Source organism: Lepidothrix coronata, unplaced genomic scaffold (assembly GCF_001604755.1).
Source record: "Lepidothrix coronata isolate B3197 unplaced genomic scaffold, Lepidothrix_coronata-1.0 Scaffold32, whole genome shotgun sequence".
In the NCBI taxonomy this organism is placed as follows: domain Eukaryota; kingdom Metazoa; phylum Chordata; class Aves; order Passeriformes; family Pipridae; genus Lepidothrix; species Lepidothrix coronata.
This window is the reverse complement of record NW_016690212.1, coordinates 3717627-3742147: the sequence shown is the minus strand read 5'-3', so window position 1 is coordinate 3742147 and position 24521 is coordinate 3717627. Positions and strand designations below refer to the sequence as shown.

The 24521-nt window shown below is 39.0% G+C and overlaps 1 protein-coding gene across 1 annotated transcript in view; it reads left to right on the top strand.

Moving 5' to 3' along the window:
- The window catches only part of ABCD2 (ATP binding cassette subfamily D member 2), a 44708-nt gene that overhangs the window by 3042 nt on the left and 17145 nt on the right, over positions 1-24521 (top strand). Inside the window, exons 3-6 of the mRNA XM_017811494.1 lie at positions 2057-2178; positions 4937-5105; positions 8148-8242; positions 9631-9776. Coding sequence (XP_017666983.1) covers positions 2057-2178; positions 4937-5105; positions 8148-8242; positions 9631-9776 — 532 coding nt within the window. The remainder of the gene's footprint in view (positions 1-2056; positions 2179-4936; positions 5106-8147; positions 8243-9630; positions 9777-24521) is intronic.

Below are 24521 nucleotides of genomic sequence, written 5' to 3'. Positions count from 1 at the left end.
GCAGATGCTTTTAAAAGATAAATAAATTAAAAAAAGAGAGAGAGAACAGAAAGAAAGGTAATTAAGGAAGAGTAGTGAAAGACAAGTGGGTAATTTGGTTCAACAGGCTTCCTTGTGCACAATTAGTACCACAGAATGTATTGGAATTCCACAGGATTCCTTAAACACAGATCCTACGATGTCTGTGGAAGGATCAGTTCCAAGTTGGATACATTTAATCAGAAAGGAGTGAATTCTTTTCTGTGCAGTAGTTATATTTTTTTCTTGGTAGTTATATTCCAAATCAGGACTGTCCAACTGGACAGGCTTGATGTGACCTGTGGGATGACTTTAGGCGGTGCCCACATGGTTTAGCTCACTGGCAGTTGTGTTGATACATGGCTGGGTGTTCAGCTGTCTGAGCTGCTGCCCATCACATGGCTCAGGAGGGCACTATATCAGGACCCTGGCTGACATCCTGGGAACAGCTTCAAAAATATCAGGATGTCTTGTTCCAAACAGAAGAGGTTGTACAAAGGCATTTCACCTCACAGTGAAGGTTATCAGCACAACAGAAAAAGTGATAAGAGTCTTTCTGCTAGAATGGGAATGAGTACAATCGAGAAAAAGAGCGTTTAACCACATGTTGTAAATATCTCCTTGGTATTAGAGCATGAATAAAAAAGGACTTGTATTCATGCTAAACTAAATAACATTCCTGTTACCCATGACTGTTCTTTTGATAAATGCATTTCAAATGTGGGAGAAAAGAAAGACGCAGCAGCGGCTTGTGTTGTAAAGCAGAATATTTGCTACCAGCAACCTAAACTGATAAAACATGGGTTTTATTGTGGAGTCCTGAGGCATAACATATTGGTGGGTGGCAGACATAATACTGACAACACTGTCAAGACCAGTTTGAGGTATTACAGGTATTCAAAGAATCAGGCATACCTGAAATTACCATTGACCTGCTTGGGAAAACAGTTCTTTGTGCCTCAGCAGATCAGATACAAGTTCGTTCACATCTGAAGGAAGAGGTAGTGGACTTAGTACTTTGGGATGTATCAGCAGAGTCAGGGATATGCACAAAACTGGTACCATGGCCAGACTTGAGACTACAGTTGTAAAGCAATAGATTTTGTCCACTTCTTCAAGGGGAAAAAAAAGTAAAAAAAAAATATTCTTCAATAATAAGAAAAAAGGATCTTTTTTAACAGTAATATTTCTGACTGAAATTTTTATTTTTGTTACATATTTCAGGGAAGAAATCAGCTGGTAACGCCAAGATTCCCACTTGATAACACTTCTCATTCTTCTTGTGTTAAATCATTGGTGTTCCAAATGTTGAGTCTCTCATCAGTTTTTGCAGAGTAACTGTTTTTGGAAGCAAGACTTTGATTTCTCTAGGCACAGTAAACATTTATCTTTGTTTATAAAATGAGTATATATATATATATCAGTTACATAAATTAAGATGAAAATGGAAATGTTAGTTTCTGTATGAAACAGAGACAGTCTGTCTGCTTTGTTAAAACACAGTTCTTTCAAATGCAGCAGGCCAGCCATATGGAAAATATTTTGGACAAAAAGTTCAAGTAACATCATATATGATATAAAAGCTTGTGTTTTGGCACTGTGAAATGTTCACAAATTCTATATAATTTTAGTTTTTCAAATACCCCTAAATTAGCTGTTGCAGTGGTTTGTAGAGGTCTCTCAACTCCTGCTCGATGAGCTGGCCTGGGTGCTGGAATCAGCCGTGAGTAAATTCTGCATTTACCTTAAGGAGGAATGCTGCATCAGTGTAGTTAAACCATGCCTGGTGCATAGTATAAGAGAATAGGATGTTTTGCATAACAAGATGAATTCCATATGCTCCCACTTATTCTTTGTTACCAAATTATCTTCAGTAGTTACATTCACCAGTTCTTTTTGAAAGATTGTCTTTATAGAGCTAAGGTTTTCTTAATTTAAAAGCTGTTCTATAGTAGCTCACATTCTAATAGTAATTTAATTTGTAGAGATAATTTTAAGCAGAATATTTTAACAGAAAACTTTTTTTTTTTACTTTTAGAGTTGGAAGATGGCCAGAAACAGGCAATGGTTAGTGAAAGAACAGAAGCTTTTACTACATCACGAAACTTGCTGATCTCTGGAGCAGATGCTATTGAAAGGATTATGTCTTCATACAAAGAGGTGCTGTACATCTGTCATACGTGAAACAGTAGAGAAAAAAGTAAAACAGATTTTACATTTAATTTAAAATATAAAAAAAATTGTAAAGTTTTTTATTAAAAAATATATAAAAAAAAAAGGCAGATTCTGTTGCAAAGAAATCCATGGAGATCTTTGAACTGGTAGTTTGATCTTTAGAGTTAAGTCAACGAAGAGTCTAAAGTGCACAGCTGCTTGTATGGTGTAACACGTGGTTGTAAGTTTTAATACTTGTGTTCAGGTGCCATTAGAGAGTGATAGAAGTTCCTGGAATGTGAGTGATAAAGGTTCAAATTCCTCTTCTGTTTGGAGCACAGACCTGAGTTCAGGCTGTCTGCCTCCACTTCTCTTGGAAGTGTCATAAAATCATAGAATAGTTTGATTGGAAGGGTCTTTAAAGGTCTTCTAGTCCAACTCCCCCACCATGAGCAGGGACATCTTCAATTATGTCAGGTTGCTCAGAGCCCTGTCCAACCTGACTTTGAGTACTTCCAGGGATGGGGCATCTCCACCTCTAGGCAGCCTATTCCAATCATGTTTTGTATGAAACACAGGGAGAATTGAATAGTTATTTCCTGTCTGCATAAATGCTGAGGCTGTTTTCAGTATCTTGTGAACCTGTTAAGTGGTAAGTAATTTTGCAAAGTAGAGAAATTTTAGCAGGAAAAAATCCACTTTGGGACAGCAAATATTCTAGAAGTACAGGATGTTCATCTGAAAGATTAGAGATATTGTTTCAGATCCTTACCCAAATTCCAGTAAAGTTGGGCTTTCATCTGTGGTCTCTTGGGGATTTCTCTAGGTGCCAGCTGTTAAGCCAAAGAAAAGTGAGACGGTGCTGTTATTCTCCTCAACATTTCCTTCTCAATGTTGATTCTGCATTTGTTAATTGGTGTTTGCTTGGCCCTTTGGTGGGAACCCCTTTTCCCAGTGCAGTGTGAGGAGGCATGCATTAACTAGGCAGCTAATCAAAGACTATGGATTCTGTTACTTGGAATCCAGCCATAATAGCTACAGCTTTGTAAATTGGCAGAGGTGGGGTAGTTTGGTGCCTTCAGATACAGACTTTGACAAAGCCAGAGTCTGTGCTGTTTTCAGAAGGAATCCTTCTAATGGGCTATGATTTTGACCTATGCTCCTTTAGCTGTTTCCCTGCTTGGCCTCTGCTCTAAAGATACTACCAGATAACCTATTATACACTGATGTAATTTCTATTGTATTTTCAACATTTAAGTCATTTATATAATGTACATGAGGACTTAGAAACTCTGGGGGTTTGTTTTTTGGAAACAAAAATATCCACCATGTAGTAGAAGAACTGAACAAACTCACTTTTTTATAACAAGACCAATTCTATGAATTTCCATCTTAATTTTACATTTACACTTCTCTTCAAGAGATGTGGCAGTGCTTTAACCACATTGTCATTCCCGTTTCATGACTCGGGCAGTTTCCACAGGACAGTGTACTTCAACCCACTTCAAGTGGTAGTGCAGTTCCAGTTCTTGCCCACCTGATCCACCAAGGCAGCCTTCTTCAAGACAATGTAATTCAGTATGCAGAGGAGGACTCGACTTTTCTTTGCAGTCAGCTGTTCAGGTGGGAGTATTTAGAGTTTTGACAAAGTGAGTCTGTAGGGTCATTGTCTAGAAACTTACTACAAGTTATGTTTCTTGTGGAGAACAGCTGGTACAAGTTTCGTTTGTAACATGCAGGATTCTTTCCATCACCCTCCAATGGAGTGATGGCCATGTGGCCAGAACTAACACTCACTTCTGAGTCTGGCACAAATAGTGAAGCTTACAGTTGGAATTATGTATGCTGTAACAGGTGATCTCAGTCATGGAGTGTATGTATTTAACCACAGCAAGCTAAAGATTTTATAATCTTTATCTAATTTTGTTGCTATTCTTCTTTTTCTCTATGCATTTAGTATAAAATTAATCCTTTTAAATCCATCTAATTTATAATAAGAGGCCTGGGTTTAATTCTTCGCTGCCAGCAGATGGAGGCAGTTCTTTATGAGCTCTTGGTGGTGTTGCTGCTCAAGAATAGTAAGTTACTAGGTCCAGGGATCTGTTGTTTCTGTCTTTACCAGGTGTAAATTGTGACAAAAGGACCAAAAAAAATTGAGAAAGCCTTTTAAGAGACCTTACCATCTTAGAAACTCCCAGTTCTAATCCAAGGTCTCAGATTTAGTTCTGGTGCTGCAGCATGCAGTTGCCAGAAGAATAATTTCTGGTTTGTACTGTATTTTAAATTAGGATGCCCTAGTGCTTCTCTTGTACACAGAAAAGCACACTTTTCCCACAGGAGGTTTCAGGAAAAAACGGAAATAAACATAAATAATTATAGATGCCATTCTTCTCACTTCTGTGGACCTTTATTTTTTCTGGAAAATTCAGAAATTTTGTTTATCTCTTGTATGACAGGCTATCTGTTTTCAGATATGTTAGTAGCTATTCTCTGCTGCTTGAAGACTCCTGATCCACAAAAAAGATCAGTCTCTGCAACCTCTTCATTTATTGGAGTTATCATAGCTTACATTGGCTGAAATCAAACTGTCCTTTCTGCTGGCTGGTAGCAGCTATGAGTGGCATATGGATTAGCACAGAATCTTGAGGAATGAAAATGGATTGGTGTTGAAGGACGCTTTGTTGATCCTGTTGATCGTTGACCAAACATTTGGTTAGTAGAATTTGTGGAGTATCACTGAAATGAGGCATTTATTGTTTCTCAGGTCACTGAGCTAGCAGGATACACTGCCCGTGTCTACAACATGTTTTCAGTCTTTGATGAGGTGAAGAGAGGCATCTACAAAAGAACTGCTGTTATTCAAGGGTCTGTAAACAACAGCAAGAATGAAGACAAAGCAGAGTTACACATTGATGGGCCCTTAGAAATCAAAGGTAATTAATTCATATTTGTGTCTGTTTCCCAGGGGATGGGAGGGAGGCATGGTGCAGTGGGACAGGAGTGAACAGAGAGGTTTTTTCTACAACTAATTTACCTCTCAGCCTAAATGCCACAGAGGCCATGTTACCTTTCATTTTAACCTCCTGCTGTCTTGTAATTCTGTCCTTAAGGTATGCTTTTCTTATACACAAAATGACTCAATTTTTTTCTGTGAAAACTTCAAATGAAAAAGGCATTTCAACTACATTATTATTGATGGTGGTGATATTATTATTCTTACACAGACAGTGCCTGTTTTCCTCGGACACTTCATTTTTTCAGAAAGCTGGGACTAACATTTTCATCTTCAAACATCACATTATTTTGTTTGAGGCAGAAGGGAAGAACAGATTGGTTCAGTAGTTTTTGACAAAAATACTATGTTTTCAATGATTAAAGTTCAGCCTGTGCTCATTTTTTCATAATTTAGTGGGAATCTTCAACTGAAAAAACAACTTCACCCTTGTCCTCACCTCTCAAATGATCAGCATAAACTTTTTCCCTCCTGTCCTTATCCTGTATCTTTCTGGTGCCACTATCTTTCTGTCTCCACTGTCCCTGGAGCATTTACTGTGTACATCTGTTTCTTGCCGTGCTCCATTATGTGATGCCTCTCTCTGCCTCTTGCATCCAGCTTCTGTCTGTTGTACTTAAAGGCAGCTTTTGCAATGGCTTTATCCTCACTTTCCCAACAGACCATTTCTGCTGCTCCTCTCTGTGATGTTGAAAAGCCTCATTCCCTCCCTTTGGCTTTTGGAAACTTAAGCCTCAGTAGAGTTAAGGACCTCAAAGGGCTCTTTATGAAATAACTTCTTGCAGTAATTTCAACAGTGCTGCCCTTCAGCTTAGATTTCTCAAAGGTCCTCTGACAAGGTCCTTCACAACAGTCTGATGCAGCATGGTGGGTAGGTGTGGAAATAGCTGATGTCTTAATTTTGTAGATCTTGGTAATATTTGGCTGACATTAAAAGAAATAGCATTTTATAATTGTTGCATTTTGTCATGTACATGAGAAAAGGTTTGTAGTTCCTGAAGCAACAAAGTAATTTGGGGACTCTTTTTATAAAACGAATCCCAAATACAATTCAGATATGCAGGCATGTTGTTTATGTTCCCTTTTGGTCTAGTATACATAAACCCCCCTCCTTTTTTCTCTGCAACCTTTTCCCAAGATTTCATTCCACTACATTTCATCCAGTCTGAATTCCTCCTAAGCCATGGTGACTAGCATTTGTTCTTGAGTGGTTGTAGCTCTCAGAGGCAGCTAGCCAAGACCAAGCATTGTGCACAAGGATTTAAAAAGAATTTAGGCCAGATGAATCTAGGCCACAGGCTCCACACTTTTTATGACAAGTCCTGTTGTAATAGTGTTTTTCCTCCTTTGTTTTGGTCTTGATACTTCAGAAATCCCTGAATAGTGGATTTGTGTGTGGATAAAAGTACACATGTCTGCATTGTTAGAAAAGAAAAATCTTAGTATTCAGCTTCCCCAGTGACTCTGAAAATATAATACTTATTTCCTTTTGGATCATCCAATATAAGTCTGTGTAACTAACCGATGTCTGTTTTGTGCCTTGTATTTACTGTTGTCAGTAAGAATGTGAAAATATGAACATGATAATAATTCTGCTTTATAGTGTAACTAATAATTCATAATTTAAAAAATTAAATAGGATTTTGTACATCTTGTACAAATACTATCAAATTGTATTTCTGATTACACATAAATATATTTTAAAAGCATACTAAAGTTGCAATCAAATGCTGTGAAGTTGGGATTAGGAAATGAGAATTAAGTATACTTAATGCTTACTAGCTTACTGTATTTTATCCTAGATTTATTTTAACTACAGTGTCTCCACTGTATCCAAGTAATTTCTTTTAACAGCAAAACACTTTTTTTCCCCATAATCTCATACTGGACACCACAGAACTGTTTTAAGTAAAACTTATTATGGGAAAAAAAGAATTCTGGGACTGCTGCATGGCACAGAAATTTTTGCCCAGGTTGTTATAGTTTGACAAAGTTGCAAGCAATTGAAAAAAGAGCCTCTATATGGAAAATGTAAAACTAACCTTAACTGAAGGAAACGCTACCAGAGCCTTTTATAATGAACTCAGCTTTGCATTACTTACATTTTCTTTGTTCAGAGTAGTCTAAGTTGTAAATAAACAGCTTTCTAATACAAAGAGAAATCTCTTTCCTTTGCATCTTTTCTGTAAAGGTAATTTCTGATATTTGTCTAGGAACCCAAGGGGTCAGGTTCTGTTAGAGAAGTCTGTTAACAGGCGACTGAGAAGTTAGAATTAGTTTCATTTTTTTACTGATTCCAGGAGAATTCATTTTGAAGTCCTTGTGTTACAGTGTATCCAAATGTCTGATAGAGATTGCATATTTAAATTTGCCAGAAATCGAAATACTAAGTGTATGTACCTGATGGAAATGTTACATGATCTTCTGCAAATACTTACAAGACACGTTTGCAGTGTCTGTGGCATCAAAAAGAGATGGAAGCAAGCCATTAAACCTTTTTTTCTTTTGCTTTTGTTGCTGGAGGAGACTGAAATGTGCTCCAACTTTCAGGGCTGGTAGTGATTTCTAATTAAATCCTCAAAAGAAGGTTCACTGGTCTGCCCGTGGCTAAGGCTGTCCTTGAACTTTTTTATTGATTGGTATTAAACAGCTATTTCAAATAAAATATAGTAAATACAGGTAGAATTTAAATGAACACATCGTTACAGTGCATCATGTATTTGTGATGCATACTGTGCATTATGTTTAGGATCAAATTTAGGATTCATTGCACATTCTTTGCTACTACTGACAGTGTCTTTCTGACTAGCTAAGATTTATTATTCAGATTTTCCACTGGAGCACATAAGAGAGCTGTTTCAAACACCAGTCTGTACTTCTCAGCCGTGCACAGAGACTGTCACAAATCATTGCTTAGTGGAAGGCTTTGCAAACTGTTAATTTTTATTTTTTTTCTTTCTAGGGAAAGTAATTGATGTTGATCAAGGAATTATTTGTGAAAATGTTCCTATTATTACTCCGAATGGCGATGTGGTGGTTTCCAGACTAAACTTCAAAGTAAGATGATATGCAAGAATCTTCTGATTGTTGCCATCACATTAACATAAACAGCACAGAATTCATATACCTTATGTTAAGTACTTGGAGGAGCATATGGATAAAAGGGAAAGTCCAGAAAGGTAGGCATAGTAGCTTGATAGAGGCAGACATATGTAGTTTATCCTGCTCAAAGAAAGAGAAGGGAGGATTTCTGGTGCTTTTGCCAGGTGAAAAACCAAACTGAGATTTTCAAAGGTGAATATGGCAGTATGCATCCATCTTTAGTTAACTTCAATGGAATTGGGATGCTTTACTCACACAGGCTCCTTTAAAAGTCTGAGCTCACAGCAACAGTGAAAAAATCAAGTCTGTAGTTTCACTTGATCACCACAAAGAGCAGTGCTGGCTAACAGCTGACAGCATTGTTCACAAGCCCAGCTGGGGAGTATTTACTCAGTACAAACTTTATTGTTTTTAAAAACCTATTTCAGATACTTCTTGCTACCTGCTCACAATTTTAATGAATGACCTTTACTGAATTACTCCCATATGTATCCTGATCTGATATTCCATTGCAGGTGTTACTACTTTTAAAAAGAGCTGAAGTTATCAGAACACTAACATGAACAATTCCAGCAGGTCTTCTAATTTAGCTAAAGCAGTGTTCCTTTTGCCACCTCTGTGGTGTAGGAATTAGGAACTAGGTGAAAAGGGTCCTAGCTATAGCAAAACCTGCAATAACTTCAGTGTAGGAATTTCAGATTTGTAAAATCATAACTTTATGGTCAAGCAGACATTTATATTTATTCATTTGGCTCAAGAGACAGAAACAAAGAAAATATAACAGTCAATATATTTCTGTAAAGCACAGACAATAGCATTGTGATTATGCATAAATATACACTCATATATACTCAGGGTAATATTCAAATGAGTAAAAAAAAGTGGATTATAGCCAAACTAACACAGGTAATTAAGTGGGAAAAGGCAATATGAATTAAATTTTCTGAATAATTTGATAGGCCTCCCATTTCTGCAGTTAATATCAGAGGTAGGCACAGTGCTGCTCAGTGCTCCGTTAACACCCTTGGACCTAATCTGCATTAGAATAATTGATTCTGATTGTGGTGTATTGACACTGTAATATTAATAATAATTGACACTGTAATAATCAGTAGTTTATAGAGACACTCAGACATAATAGAAATTATTTTCATTATCTCAGCCCACATATTATATATAAAGCCACTGTTTCCAGTATAGTTGCATGAATATGTGCAGGTAATCAATGAAATGGGTTGATAATTTGATATAAATGCTCATGTAACTCCCTCTTAGGGCTCTTAGACTGTCTTGTGCCACATACATTGCATAGTAACATCTTTGTGTTTTCCTCCTCTTTACAGGTCGAGGAGGGGATGAATCTTTTAATCACTGGACCCAATGGCTGTGGAAAGAGTTCGCTCTTCAGAATTTTAAGTGGTTTGTGGCCTGTGTATGAAGGAGTTCTCTACAAACCCCCTCCGCAGCACATGTTTTATATACCACAAAGGTATGTGTCTTGTTCAGGGTGAAGCCTTTTATCTAGTTACATGAGTTTTGACCCTGCTTCTCTTACTTTTAATCTGTGATCTGTACAGCCAAGTTAAAAGGTTGTAAGCACAACCTCAGCTCTGTGGAGTGTGCTTAAAAGAAAAGAGATCCCTTCTTGTTGGTGATGCAGCATTGTTAGTCACTGCAAAGAGCTCACATACATTTGTGTTAGAGTCTATGTTCACTGATGGCTAATGTTCTGGACGTTTGGAATCGTGGGAGCAGACTAGAGTCTGAAAGAAATTTGAAATAGACCTCACATATCTCAATTCTGATTTCACTTTAAAACCAAAGATCAAAACAAATGAGTATTTTGGTTCCTAAATGTTGAAATAATATTCAGAACTTTCACACCACAAGACCAGAATCCAATCCAATAGTAACTGCAGATTACCTTTTTAATAATATGTGCTCATTTCACTAAGGAGTGTGCCTTTTTTGTGCTTCTTTTGTATTCTGATATGCTGTTTGACTCTCAGTGCATATTTTAATGCAATTGATTCTAGAATATCTCCTTAGAGACTTCTAACTACATTGTTTTGCAAAAGCAAAATCAAACACAGAATCTCTTACTTTTGTAGTTCGTTTCTTCCCGTGGGCAAAAGAAGTATTCATGGTACAGTTTGTAGTCTTGTTTAAAAAGTACAAGCTACTAAGCTGAATGGAAAATATTAACTGATTAGTAGATTTTCCTTGCTGCAGGTGAAGGTAGCAAAGAACACTGCTCTATAATTTTTTCAAATATCTCTATAATTTATCACTAGTCATTGTCATTTTTCTGATCCACTCAAGGGTTTTAATCAGGAACTTGGAACAAAATACTTTATTAAATGTTTTTCAAAACAATATTTCAGAATACCCATTGTGCAGGACATTCTTAAAACCAGTTTTATTCTCGTACAGAAGAAAAGCTATTCTGAATTTTTTTCTTGCAGAAGATTTTGAGTTTCAGCCACTTCCATCCTCTGTGTGATCCCAGCCCCTACTCATATCAACACCTATGGCTGGCTTGCCTACAGCCCTTCCTCTTTACTTATGTTCCATTTATTTTGTGAATGCAAACAAACTCATCTTGCATTCAGGCAGATTTGGCAAAGTGCTGTTTGAGGGGCTTGAATCACATCTGCTGGGTTTTCATTTCCATAAGCATGTTCCTTTGTTAGCTGCTTCCCTAACTTTGCAGTGCTGGGGGAATTCGTCCAGCAGACCTCTTCTTTGAAACTTCCAAAGTTTTGGCCAGAATTCACCCAACATCTTTGCAGCCCCTTGTTACCTAAGCTATGTAGGGATTGGCATAAGTATCACATACAGTCCATCCTAGTAGCATCCTCCAGGGGGAAAGGTGCTGCTGTGGTGTCTTTGGGACATCTAAGGGATATTGCCATAGCTCAGCTCTGTCGCTCTTTGTGAGCTCTGTGCTTCTGGGAGTATTTTTAGGCAAGTACAGAGATATTCCCTTCCCAGGGAGCAGAACAGTGTCTGGGAAATGGGGCAACAATGAGTGACAGAGAAGGCTCTTCTGCAGAAGTGCTATGCCTTGACTGTTGCTGAAGATTCTGAAGTCTACTTTGGGGGAGTTCAGCTGTGTTGCTGTGGGTTCTGATGGCCTGTCACTCATCAATGTCTTGTATTTGGAAAGGGACTGAAACTGAGTTTTGTAGGGGTTTGTGGGTGAATGTGGCTGAAGGGAATGATAAATGACAGCAGTTTGTTTGATGTCCTTGAGGATCCCAAGTTGATTTTTTGCCCATTGTATTTGTTCTTTGGGCATACAGAGTCTTCGATGAATATCTGAGACACTAAGAATTACTTGGAGCATATTTTTTTCTGCCTTTAATCTACTTCTGAGTGTTTTAACAGTTCATTTAGTTATGACCTAAATAAATTACACATTCAGTTGGAGTTTTCTGTCTGTCCCTGGCTCTAGTATACACTTAGAATTTCTGTAGTGGTTTGTGAACTGTTCTGAAGTCCACAAATTAAAGAGGCTTGTTTTGTGCAACCATTTTGCTTATTAACCCTGTGCAAATTGCTGCTTGATCAGGATTCTCTTCTGTTTATTTTTTTCTCGACATAATCCTATGAATTCTAGATTAAAAATATAGTGCCCTGCCTACATTTCATGATGTATATATTTCAGCATAACTTCAGGGAAAATTGTTCCTATCAGTCTGGCAGATGTTCTGGACTGACAGGATCTAGGAGTTGGTAGTTGATGTCAACCTGGCTTCAGCCCACCTCACTCTTTCGTTTGGGGAGTAGGTGAAAACTGTGGTGTAGCAGAAAGCTTTTGAATTGGTGGATGTCCATCAGAGCAGCAAGTTAGGATGACATCACTGTGTTTAAGTGTATACATTATGTCTCTGGTCTGAGAGCATGGCAGGTGGCTTTCCATGAGTGGACAGCTAGCACTGAGCCTGGTAAGAGCTCACTTCTGCATGCCTGTGGCTGAGTTTAATTCTGCATCAGCCCTTTTTGAGTCAAGCGTGGGAAGCCTCATCTGCTCATGTGAATAGTGGAGAATACAGTGACTACTGAGTAACAAAATACTCCATAGTAAATAGGAGCTCACTGAAAAGATTATTTTTTCGTCTATGTTTGTAATGTTCCAGCATAGTATTCCAGAAGTATGTGGGAAATCACGTGTCTTTGCTGAGATCAAAAGCTACGCACAAAAGTATGATTTATTAAGAAGTGAATTAGCTCATTGTATACTCGAAATTTCATCAGCGCTTCAAGGACTTTGTAGTTAGCATTACTTAGTGGCATGTACACTTTAAAACAGAGCCTTAAGAGTTCCTATCTTTTTGGTTTTTTTTAGATTGCTTAGCATCATTACAGTGCTTTTTTTACATTTTACTGTGAATCACTGTGAGAGTTTTTTTTCCTCCCCTTATATAGGCCTTGCAGAATTTGTCTTTAATCAGTCACAGTTCTGGAGGAGGCTGATGGCACAAACTGCCCTTTTTGGGGGGCAGGGTGAGAGAAGCCCAGGGATTTCAGCAGTTCTGCCACTGTCTGTGACAGACCTGTACAAGAGGAGGATGGGCAGAAGAGAGGGAGACCAGAGGGGAGCGAGGTTTGATGGGCCTTTAAGCAGTCCAGCATCATTTGGTGCCAGAATAAGCTTGTTGGATCAGTGCTAGGAACTGGTCAGAGCTCAACAAGTTGTCAGATCTCATTGGAGCCTCAGTAACTGGCAGAGTGTGTTTTCTTATCCCTTCTTTTACTTGTGTCTCCCTTTTTTTGCAAAGTAAAATTTGTTTGTGTTAACTGCCTCTTTTTGTTTCTCTTTTAATAAACTGGCCAAGAAGGTAGCATGAATCAAAAAAGAAATGCTTGTGGCACTCTAGCTGGTAAGGAATCATGATTCAAATCAAAATTCAGAAACATAATTTTAAATAATGCATAATTAGCAAAAGTATGTAGTGGTTAACATGGGTGCTGATGCTAAAGATATAAACCATAAGATGTATCTGTAGCACTCAGGGAATTAATGAAGCAGTCAAGCCTTTCACAGCATATCAGCAGTGTATCTGAAAGTAGCTTATTTCTCCAGACTGTGCCATGTTTCTACTCTGTTGGTCTTAAACATAGGAGGAGACTCCATCTCCATGGAATTAGTGTGCTCTAGCACACAATTCCTCCTAGCATTTACTCCAGTGTTACTTGCTCTCCAAATTAAAGCCTCAGCTTTTTCAGTTTAAGGAAATGCAGATTCTGCACATGTTGGCTCTCATTTCCTTAGTTCTCCATCATTTGATACAAACACCAGCAGAATTGCACACCTACATACTTGCAGGTTACCTTGACAACACCACAGGAATATTCCTCACTATCTCTGCACTGTAAAGCTGCAGTAAAGCTCTAATTACCACTGGGTTATTGATATAAATTGTTAATCATTTTCTGCCCGCTGTGTCTTATTGTCTTATTTGCATGGAGGAATGTCTCATGCAGTCTCTCTTTGTTCCATAACCTTCGATCACAACTCTCAAGTCTTCCTAGCACAGCACATATCTAAAATGTCCATCAGCATTTTTTTCTGTCTTTCTTGAGGACTGTTTCACATTTGTAGAGCCTGGACTAATTCTTAATCCATACTTCTTTCTCCTCATCTATTGTCACTGTTTTTTCTCTCCACTTTGCTTCTGCTGTAATTTGGGTATTTTTGTGAGAGATGTGTTTCTTCAGTAGCATGTGTAGTTTCTCTATTGTTCTGTGTGCCATTCTAGTAGAAGACCAACCCACTTTGTCAGCGGTCACAGTGATGGTCCAATTCTGTATTCTCTCTCTTCTATTGCTCATTCAAGTAGGTCTCTTAACATTTCTTTCTTTCAACACCAGGCTTATCAGATGTTAAAATGGAGGCAACCAAAGACAAAGTAGTATCAAATGTAGTTTGTTCTTGTCATTTAAAATTTATATACCGATATCTTTCTGCCTTCTCATTAATGCTAGGACAGTATGGAAGGTAACAATTTAAAGATTTATCTGGCCCTCGGAAACTGTTTGGTTTTGCATACATCTATCTGCTCTATTTCTGGTGTGTTTGTCTGGGGTTCCTTTACAAGTCTTTTCTTGTCTGGTGTTTTTCCTTCTGTATTCTAAAAATATCCTTGGCTACTAAACAAAATTGCATCAGCTACAGAGATGTATTTCCTCTCCTTAGCTCTCATGAGTAATCCAAATGTCTGATGTGATTTGCCTGAGGTAGTCCAAGGATATTCATCACGTGGATAAAACCAAGCAAGAATGTTTCAGTTCTAAGTGATGTAAATAGCAAAGTGATAAAATAAAAGTAATTTTGACATTATAAGCACATGAAAATGTGAAGATTATAGTATGATTCAAATGTTATCTTATCATGGAGGTAGGTAGTAGTGGCGCTGTCATCTTAAGACAGTTCTTGATTATGTAAACAATTAAATCTTGCAAAATTGTTGTGTTTCACTTTCAGATACCCTATATGAGAGAGCTTGTGCATATGGAATACATGTATATATGGTTCTTCTGTATCAAACTGCTTTCTCGTTAGCATGTTACAGAAGTGGCCTGAGTGAAGTGCTGTGCAAATATGCCTGTGGGAGTTCTGTTGCCTCATCTCATGTAGATTGGCTCAGATTTCTCTATGTTATGCTGTATTTTGCACATTCTAATTTCTTGTCAACTCATACTGCTCTGCATTTAGCTATGATCCTTTTAATTGAGTCAGCTGGAGTTAAACTGTACTTTGGCTACACATTCCAACGCTGCACTAGAGATTGTCATTGTCCTTCAGCATTTTGCTGACACTACACCACCACATCGACCCGGTCTTTTGATACTTTTCCATCAGTTCATGTTATGCTGTATAGATACCCGTTCCCTGGCACACTGGATCTATCTGTAATACTTGCTATTATCAAGTTCATGGTGCTCCTTTTCAATGTGTTTATTTCCAAAGTTCACCACTTATCTGACAGATGAGAAAAAGGTCTGTGGTAGAGAAGAGTTAACACAAAACATAACACAGCACACTTCAGTTTGCATACTATTGACAGATTTGCTTTAACAAATTGCTTGCTACTTTTTATCTTCTTTTTTCTTTTTTGAGATAAATCATTTCAAGACAGCTTGTGGCCTTGCATCTGAGAGGGCTGTTAGGCTCTCCCCTCAGCCAGGGCACAGCTTTTCCCATTTCATCTTTCTGGCATTCATATAGAAATGCTTGCACTTCTCCTTTCTGATTGAAGGAATTCCTGTCTTGCCTCCTCTGGAACAGTAAAGTTCTTGCCTTGCTGCCCTGTAGGTTGGCTGAAGCTTTGCCTGCCAGGATCACTGCAAAACCTCTCCATTTCCACTGAAGGCTCACTCACAGCTGTGAAGTTTGAACATTTATTGTTAGGTCTGTGTGCTGACTGTCACAAGTAATGACAGTACTTCTTGGTAGGACATTACTAACAAAATTCACCAGCGCTAACAGTCAGAGGTGGGAAAAGATTTTATGGATTAGCTACTACTCCCTCTTGAGCAATGCCAAGTGTCTTCTTTACTGGTCAGACACAAGAGTTAGCTAATTAAAAAACAGTTTACAAGTCTTTTCTTTTATTAAGGAAAGTCTTGCATAAATCCCAGACTGAAGTCAACTTGCTGCATTGGGGTTTAGTTTAGATTTAAAACGTATTTACATCAATTCAGCACTGATCTTAAGGGCTACTGCTAAACTCATGTTTGTGAAGGACTTCAGCATGCTCTGGGGTTTTGGTCCCTCAGTCCCTTCAGACTGGGGGCATGTCTGGAGCAAGCTGTGGCTATGGGAAGTACCAAGAGGACTAAACATGGGTGAGAAATTGAGATGTGTTGATACATACTCAACTTTTATTCCATATGGAGACTAGTGCATTTCTGAGTGGGCAGTTGTCTGAAGCACAGAAGCCAGTACCATTGTTTGCTACAAATGAAGACTCTTGTGACAAGTTTGACTCACCATGAAAGTCCAGGCTTGATGAGATGCAGAGATTTCAGTATTATCTCTTAACTGCTGGTGGTTTTTTTAGTTGAAGCAGGGGCTATTATTACTACCTTCTGTATGGATGGATAGATTTCATATGCCAGACTCATGGAGATGTCTCACTTAAAGCACAATATGATCATTTAACTTGATGCAAGCCAAATCCCTTTTATTTGTGATCCATACAACCTGATAATTCAGAAGATTAAGATCCACTCAGAAACTCATTGCATTCCTTCCAAGTGACAGATACACAGAGGTGTGATGTAAAATGTTGTCAGCTGCAAGTCTGACTAAATACCATAATGTGCATGCAACTAAAAGGTGAAATCCATTTTTGTAAATAAGGCACTATCCCTCCCATTTTGAGTATTGCTTCAGTACTAAGCACATATATCTTGTTTTGGCTCCTGCACAAGAGTGGATGTCACTAATATGTAGACCTTCCTCCATTTAGGTTCTTTTGAAATGTTTTCCTCAATGTTACAGAAGAGCTGAATTTTTGTCTGCGAGGACACAAGTTGCAGGAATTTTTCTACTATCAGCTGCTCTGTGTTTCATAATGTATTTTGGACACCGTGTTCTTGCCAGCATGAGCTTGCAATGCTTCCACCCCCACTTGGTCCTTTTGATAGAATATTGAGTATGAAAAGTCCTCATTCAGCACCAATAGTTACATGTTACCTGTACAACCTTTCGAGGTATCCATGTATGTGCCAGACTGTTTATGGAACTTCATTTAAAAACTGGGAAAAGTAAACTTTGAACTTTTTGTAAAGTAGATTGTCAGATTAGTCTTGACAAGCATTTTATAAATACAAAGGCATCAATAGATTATAGGAACTGACTACATGGCTGGTATTTATAGGACCTATCCCGCAAAACAATTGCAATCTATTTAATCTGTGTTAGGATAATTTTGCTGATGCAAACAGTTCAGAGAATCATAGCATGCCTTGGGTTGGAAGGGACCTTAAAGGTCATGTAGTTCCACCCCCCTGCCATGGGTAGGGACACCTTCCATTAAACCAGGTTGCTCAAAGATCCATCGAGCCTGGCCCTGGACATTTACAGGGATGGGGCATCCACAACTTCCTTTGCCTTTAAAATTTAGTTTTGATAGCAGTGTCTGGGGAACGAATTCACCTACACGTTAACTGAGAACTCTGTGTAATTTAGCAGTGTTAGGGAGTAATCTGGGGGTTGCATTTACATGACCTAGTTTTTGCAGAGAAATGGCATTACTGTGTCTGGCTTGAGCAGTTACCTCCACCTTAACTACCCTACGTTGCAACTGTATAACAAAGGATCTTTGACAGATGTACAGAATGGCAAGTGTTCACTGTTTCAATAATACTTTACCCAGGAATGTCAGAAAACATGCTTCAAATGCCTTATGCATATCAAATTATGAGAAGCAATTTAGTTACATAATACTGGGAAACACTGGGGAACACAAACTACAAAATCTGCCTGACATAAAAAGCTTGATATGAAAAGACTGAAAGGATGTTGGTTTTTGTGAAAGACAGCTGAAAGCTCTAATAACAAGTGTATCAAGTTCCCTGAGAAGAAGTATTTTCTCCTCTTTTGTACTATAGTTTTCAACCAGAAACTCAGTTACAGTGCCCTATGCTTTTAAAAGTCCAGATAGTAGACATAGCCAACACCTTCCTCTTGAAGAGAAGATAGTAGTTCTTCTCATGCTCTACAGGCTTTGCCTTTTGCCTGCCCCTGTGTCCTAGGCTCCAGAACTGTGTCCCAGCTCCAAGGTAATTCAGCCTTCTCCCAGCCTCTCCATGGTCTGCTCGCTCAGACACATTCTTAGGTTCTAGTTCTGTGTTTGCCTGCCTTCAGGCTGACCATTTCACCCTCTGTCCCTCCTCCAACTCACTGTGGTTTCCAAGGTAAATATGAGTTCAATTCAGCACAGTGATTCTGTTCTGCATTTCTTGGAGACAAATCCATTTTCACTACTAGCTTCCCACCCTCCAGAGAAAAGGCCATTAGTATTTTTTTTTTATAGAGGTCTTCAACCCCTACCCCCAGCAAGTTAAAGCAATAAACTATGAACTCATACACCAAAGGTAGAATTTGTCTTTGTTCATTTAGGCAGCTAAAAGTTAGACATTCTTGTGTGAGCTTTATCATGAGTGAACTGTCTACCTCTGGAAGGTGATTTGCTGTTGCAGTGCACCAATGAAAGCGTCCATTGTTCATGCCAGTGAGAAAGGTATACATACTCTAAGGCATTAATTAAAATAGCTTTTATTAGAGATAAGGAATAAGTTGATAGCATAGATAATCACAAAATCACAGAATATTGAGGTCGGGAGGGACCTCTGAAGGTCATCTGATCTACCCCTGTACTCAAACAGGGCCACCTAAAGCTCTTTGCCTAAGACCATGTCAGATGGTTTTTTAATATCTTCAAGAATAGAGACCCTCCAGCCTCTCTGGGAAACTTGCTCTGGTGCTTGATCACACTCACAGTGAAGAATTGTCTCCAGATGCTCATATGGCATCTCCTATTTCAGTTTGTGCCCATTAGCTCTGATGCTATCACTGGGCACCACTGAGAAGAGCCCAGCTCTGTCCTCTTTGCACCCTCCCTTCAGGTATTTATATACATGCTAAGATCCCCTTGAGCCTTCTCTTCTCCACACTGAAGAGTCCTAGATCTCCCAGTCTTTCCTCACAGGAGGGATGCTCCAGTCCTTTCATCAGCCTCTGTGCTACTTGCATCCCATCAGATGCTAAAAACCCAGCATTTTGCAGCATCAGACAGACCTCTAGTCACAGCATAGCATGCTACACTTGGCCCCATCCATGCTAAGGTTCCTTAGCATTATGGTCTTTAGCACTCTGGTGGGATTTTCTTAGAGGTAAACAAAGCCATTTGTCACTTCTGCTGTCAAACCAAAGGATGTCACCATGAGAACATGGCTGCTTCGCTTTGAGATAAAGACAAGGATGCATGGGTGGTGTAATTGCTCGTGCCAAGTGGGAGCTGCTTGCCTGCTCCTCCATGGTGATTAGCTGACAAAGTTTATCCTGCACCCAGGAGATAAGTGCAGCATAGCACAGACATGAAGACCAAGCTGTATGTGCAGCACAACCCAGCACAGTGCAGCTAAGTATAGCACAAGCCTACGGCCACTCAGGTCAACTGTTCTGTAGATCACTGACTCCTTAATACACCACAGCTACACCACAGCCTTCCCATTCGGATCACTGCAGCTGTTCGTCCTGTGTTCTAGGACCAGTTCACTAGAGGACACCGTTGACTACCAAGAGATCCTGGGACTAACTCAGACTTGTATGAGTAACTTCTAGGTGAGATGAGTCTCTTCTGCGAACAATACTGAGTAGTCCCCAGAACTCTGGGTTTTCAGTTCATTGTTCTTGAGTCATTAATTATGTCACGGTCTCATGGGAACAGATAGCAGGTGGGTTTTTTTCTGCAGTTCAGCATGTGCACACCTGCCTAGCTTAGATGGAAGTGTGTCTTTCCCAAGAGGGAAGACTTTTTCAGGCTTGTTTATCTGCCTAACATTTTGCATTAATTATATTCTATCAATTTTAGTTTCAGCTAGAGATTACTATGGCTCCCTTGTGGAGCCATGTCTGATACCAATAATGCTTATAACCATGTATCCATATACATGGTGTGTCTCTGTCATGTTCTGTCCTGTGTAATGCAGTGTTTCACAGCAGCTAAGAGAAGAAAGTCAGTGCAGTGTGTGACTTCTCATTTGTTGGCAGGGTGTTTCACTGCAGACATACTATTGCTCTAGTACGACTTGTGTATTCATATTGCAGTGCATGGAAAAATTATGCCATGGGAAACTAAGCATTGTAGAAACCCAGAGCAAAAGCACCCTCTGCTCCAGAGGTTTCACTGTCTGCACTTCCTCTTCTCTGTGAAATAAGGTGTCACTTCTCATCTACAAAACCATGAATAATTTGGGATCTTCCCAAAAGAGGGAAACTGCCCTGGTCATTGTGTTACATTGCTGTGATAAAAATCAGAAGCACCTCTTACGCTGGGGTGTGCCTGGTGGGACTGGCAGGCTAGAATCTTGTCCAGAACAGCTCACTGTTCTTTCTTCAAATCATTGGTCTTTATGATCATTAATCCATATAATCCTTTTATCATCAATACTGTTCATGGCTAGTTCTGTATGAGTGGAGAGCAAAGTTCAGTGTAGGCTATTTTAAAGAAAGATCAACTATTTATATATTTAGAAGGGTTGCTGAAAATTTAGCTGGCCCTAAAATCCCTTGAACTAGACACAGTGCAATAAACTCACCCTGTTGTGGTTTTTTAAATTTTGATAAATATTGTTTATTATTTTTTAACTTTTTGGTGATACCATCTTCTGTTTGAGAGTAGTGAATACTTAAAAAGAACTTAATTCACATTCATTCAAGGCATTTTATTTTCTCTAAGTTGTAGTGGTGGTGCCATCAATTATATTTTTTGCTGTTTATTTTATTAATGTCATCCAAGAACTATTAAGAATTCAGTCCATTTTAATTAGTGGAGGGTATTTGTTGATCACTGTTGATCAAGCTTTGCTGTTGTTGAAAACTGGAGTTTTTACCATTGATCTAAGTCAGGAGCATTGCAAGAACTGGAGTTTTGTTGAGGTGATTGCAGACAAAGTATAACAGCTCCTAAAAATTAGGATCTTGGCAAGCAAGGTGGAATGTTCAAAATGTGTGGATTCCCAAGATGATCAGGGAGAGATTTCGAGCTTTTGGAAAATGATCCAAAATATGTATGTAGTAGGTAAAGGGAGCCACCTAGAGTTAACCTATAGGAATCTCTAGATATAAATGTATGTCTGATCTTCTGCCTCTTACTGCAGTTTAGGTGCCAAACAGAGAGCTAAACGTTAAACCCATTTATCTCTAACAAGTCCTCTCCTGAGAGCAGGCACCAAAATAAGATTAGAATCTCCTTTAATATGTTTTTACAATGCTACTGAAGGATTACTATAGTTGCTGCATTTTATATTAAAGAACATTGGGAGAAAGAAATTGGTACTAAAATCTCCTTCCTTCCAGCTGAGGACTCTGACTGGTATAGTATATAATTAGGCTCTTTCCAATAACTCTCTCTTTGGACATGTGGTTCCTGCCTCTTAACAGTAGTTTCCTTGCTTCAGTGGGAAGATTAGAAGGTGCCTTCCCTTTGACTCCTCTTTAGCCAGGATGGTAGCCTAGAAAAATAGCAATCTGATGTCCTGCAAGCTGAGAAGAACTCAGCCTGAAACCAGTTCTTGGAAGAGATTTGCTAACAGTAAACTTGTCATACAGCCCCTCCTCTTGCATCTCTAGTAGCTGCGGTGTTTTGTGCTGGACTTAAAACTGTTGCTCTCATATTCCATGCTGTGCTGGACCTTCAGGGGATTAGACAACATTTGGTTTTCTGGACTGGCGATTCTTCAGTGCAAGGCCTGACTTCTAAAGATCTTCCAGGTTTCTGAGGAAGATACTTCCCTGGTTGGGGTTTGGACTCCAGTATCATCTTCTTAAATAGAGGTGCCTAAATTTGGAATACATTTTATTTTAGTTGTCAAAGCAAGCACTCTGAATTGCACTCCGAAGCCATCCCAATCTCCTTTGAAAATCCAAGCTGCAATTTATCTGAAAAGGAGAATCCCAGGTGTAGTGTTCCCCTTTTTCTCTCCCACTTGGATGTATCAGACAGGCACCTTGTCAGCCAGAAACAGAAGCTTATAAAATAGGTCAGTCAAGTGTTTATAGTTGCATTGCACATAATTTTCCCACATAAATTTGCATATCTATGAGAATAATAGTGCGATCATTACTGCAAACACACTTGGACAGTGAATGGCAAATGGGGTATGAGTTGTGCAGTTGGGGCCATGCAAATGGGTCTCAGAATCACAAGCCACATGTTTTTAGACTTCACCTTCCATGGAGGAAGTGTTAATTACAGCCTGTGCCAAGGAAGGTGAGATGAGCTTTAGACTGTACCTGGAAGCAGTTCCTAGGGCAGTTACATTGGACTAATATCCTTTAACGTCTGATGCCAGACACTTAATTAAGGTTTATTTTTGGTCCCTTTCGTATTCCACGATGCTTGGAGTTAAGACTCTGACCATTCAGGTTGCTTTAGAAACTCTTAAAATCCATATTGATTAGTTGCTGTAATTCTTTAAAATAAGATTGTGGATGTCAGAACAGATTATAATTTCTGTCAGCGCAGTTTATTTGCATGGAAGATGAAAACACCTTTGAATACATTCAGGAAGTATTTGTAAATATTTCAAGTGGATATGGCTTGTTCTGATTTTGGAGCAGAAATTTCTTGGCATCTAAGCAAGTCGTCTTCCTTAACTTGCTACCCAAAAGTGTGAAGTCCTCTGCTCTTCAAGACATCAGAGCATTACTAGATGTTAGTAGAGCCTGGCTACAGTGTGCCTGTGTATCTACAGGTCCTTTGAATTTGCATTATACCTTTTTCTCTGTGCCTAACAGCTCCAGCATGCAAGTCCTCTGTTTGGAAAGATAAGTGACTGGTATGTACTGTACTAGGTTTTGTAGCACATGCCCCCTTCTTCCTTCCCAAAGCAATTGCAACAAAGAGACCATATCATTGGCAGCACTTGCTCTTCCTCCCATATGATTTTTCTATTATTTTGCCAGCATTGTACACAATGTCATGTGTCAGTAGGGCCCTGGGGAATTGTCCATACTACAGGTTGCAGCATGTCTTGATATCATCTTTCTTCCCCCCTTGCACTGCAAGGGGTAAGCTGTAAACCCTAGTAATGATTCCTTGTTTCTAGGAGAACTACAAGTTCTAGCAGTATTACAAGAAGTTACAATGCTACAAGGTGAAGTGCTAAGTGCACCAAACTAAAATTAGTGATGTAATAAAGCCATCAAACTGACTGAAAAGGCATCAGTTTATGAGAACTGAAAGTGTCTCTTCCAATAAATGCCTTGATATTCCAGAAAACTGGGCAAGAACGAGTAAGTTTTCTTAACTTTCTGGAGGTTTGATACCAAAGCTTTAAAAAAGGATTACTGATCTTAAATCCTGTATCTCAAAAGCAGCATAGAAATCTTTTTTCAGAAAGCAAAGAAAGAAAGAAAACCATTGCAGAGCTATTACCGTCAAAGACATGACCTCAGCATGGCAGAGGAGTTGCTTTTTAAGAGTGCTTTCTTTGAAACTGGAACCCAGACATTGTGGCTGAAAGGAAAAACTCCATCAGAAATCAATTCAGTTCAGTTAAACTCGAGTATTACTTTAGGACAAAAAGACTGTTTTTGTTGCTTGAACTGCTAAAAAATTAATGAAAACAGTATTTTAACAAGGAGCTTACTGGCAAAGCCAAAATTTCACTGTTGCTGTATCCAGTTACCCGTACTTCTTACTGTTTAATGTCTATCATACACATGTAACCTCAATTACAATAACATCTGATGTTTAACAGGTTTTAGTGCATTTAACTTTGTGGCACCCATGGTACGTAAGGAGGTTATTGTCTTCAAGCTACAGCTAGAGAATTCTGGTTTAGTCTGAGATTATGAAAGTATGAGTTAGTTGAGATCTCATCTAACTTTAGCAGTTTAGAAGTTAATTATCTAAGTTGTCTGGGCTGTGACCCCCCATTGAGGGAGAAGACCCCTCAAGAAGGTAGCAATCCATCCCCACCCTTAAATGAATGACATAAACCAACTACAGAGGTGCTTCTCTTTGTTGTCAAGGCTTGGAGCACAAAATGAGAAATCTCATGCCAAGAAAGGTGAAGTGTCCCCTCAGGGACATGAGTGGCTTCCTATGGGATGGGGGAAGGAGAACATACTCCCCCACCTCCCAGGGCAGACCTGTAATCATAAGCCATTGTTTTCTCTGCTAGTTAGTAATTGATGGGATTTGTTACTCCACTGCAGGCTGGGCTTTTCTTTAATTTTCACAAACTAGGTGGGGAGAGGCATGCTTGGTAGTGCTGGCGTGTTTAGATGGGAGGCCACAAGGAAAATCCAGCTGTACCAGGAAGCAGTGCTGGTGACTCAGTAAACAGCATGGCACCAAGTGTCCTGGCACAGTGCTTTTGAGCATTGCCTTCCTGATTGTGCTGTAGGTTAAATCTCAGAGCTGCTAGTCATTACAAGATCCTACTTCACAAGAGTAAGGTATTAAAACCCCAGACAAATTACATGATA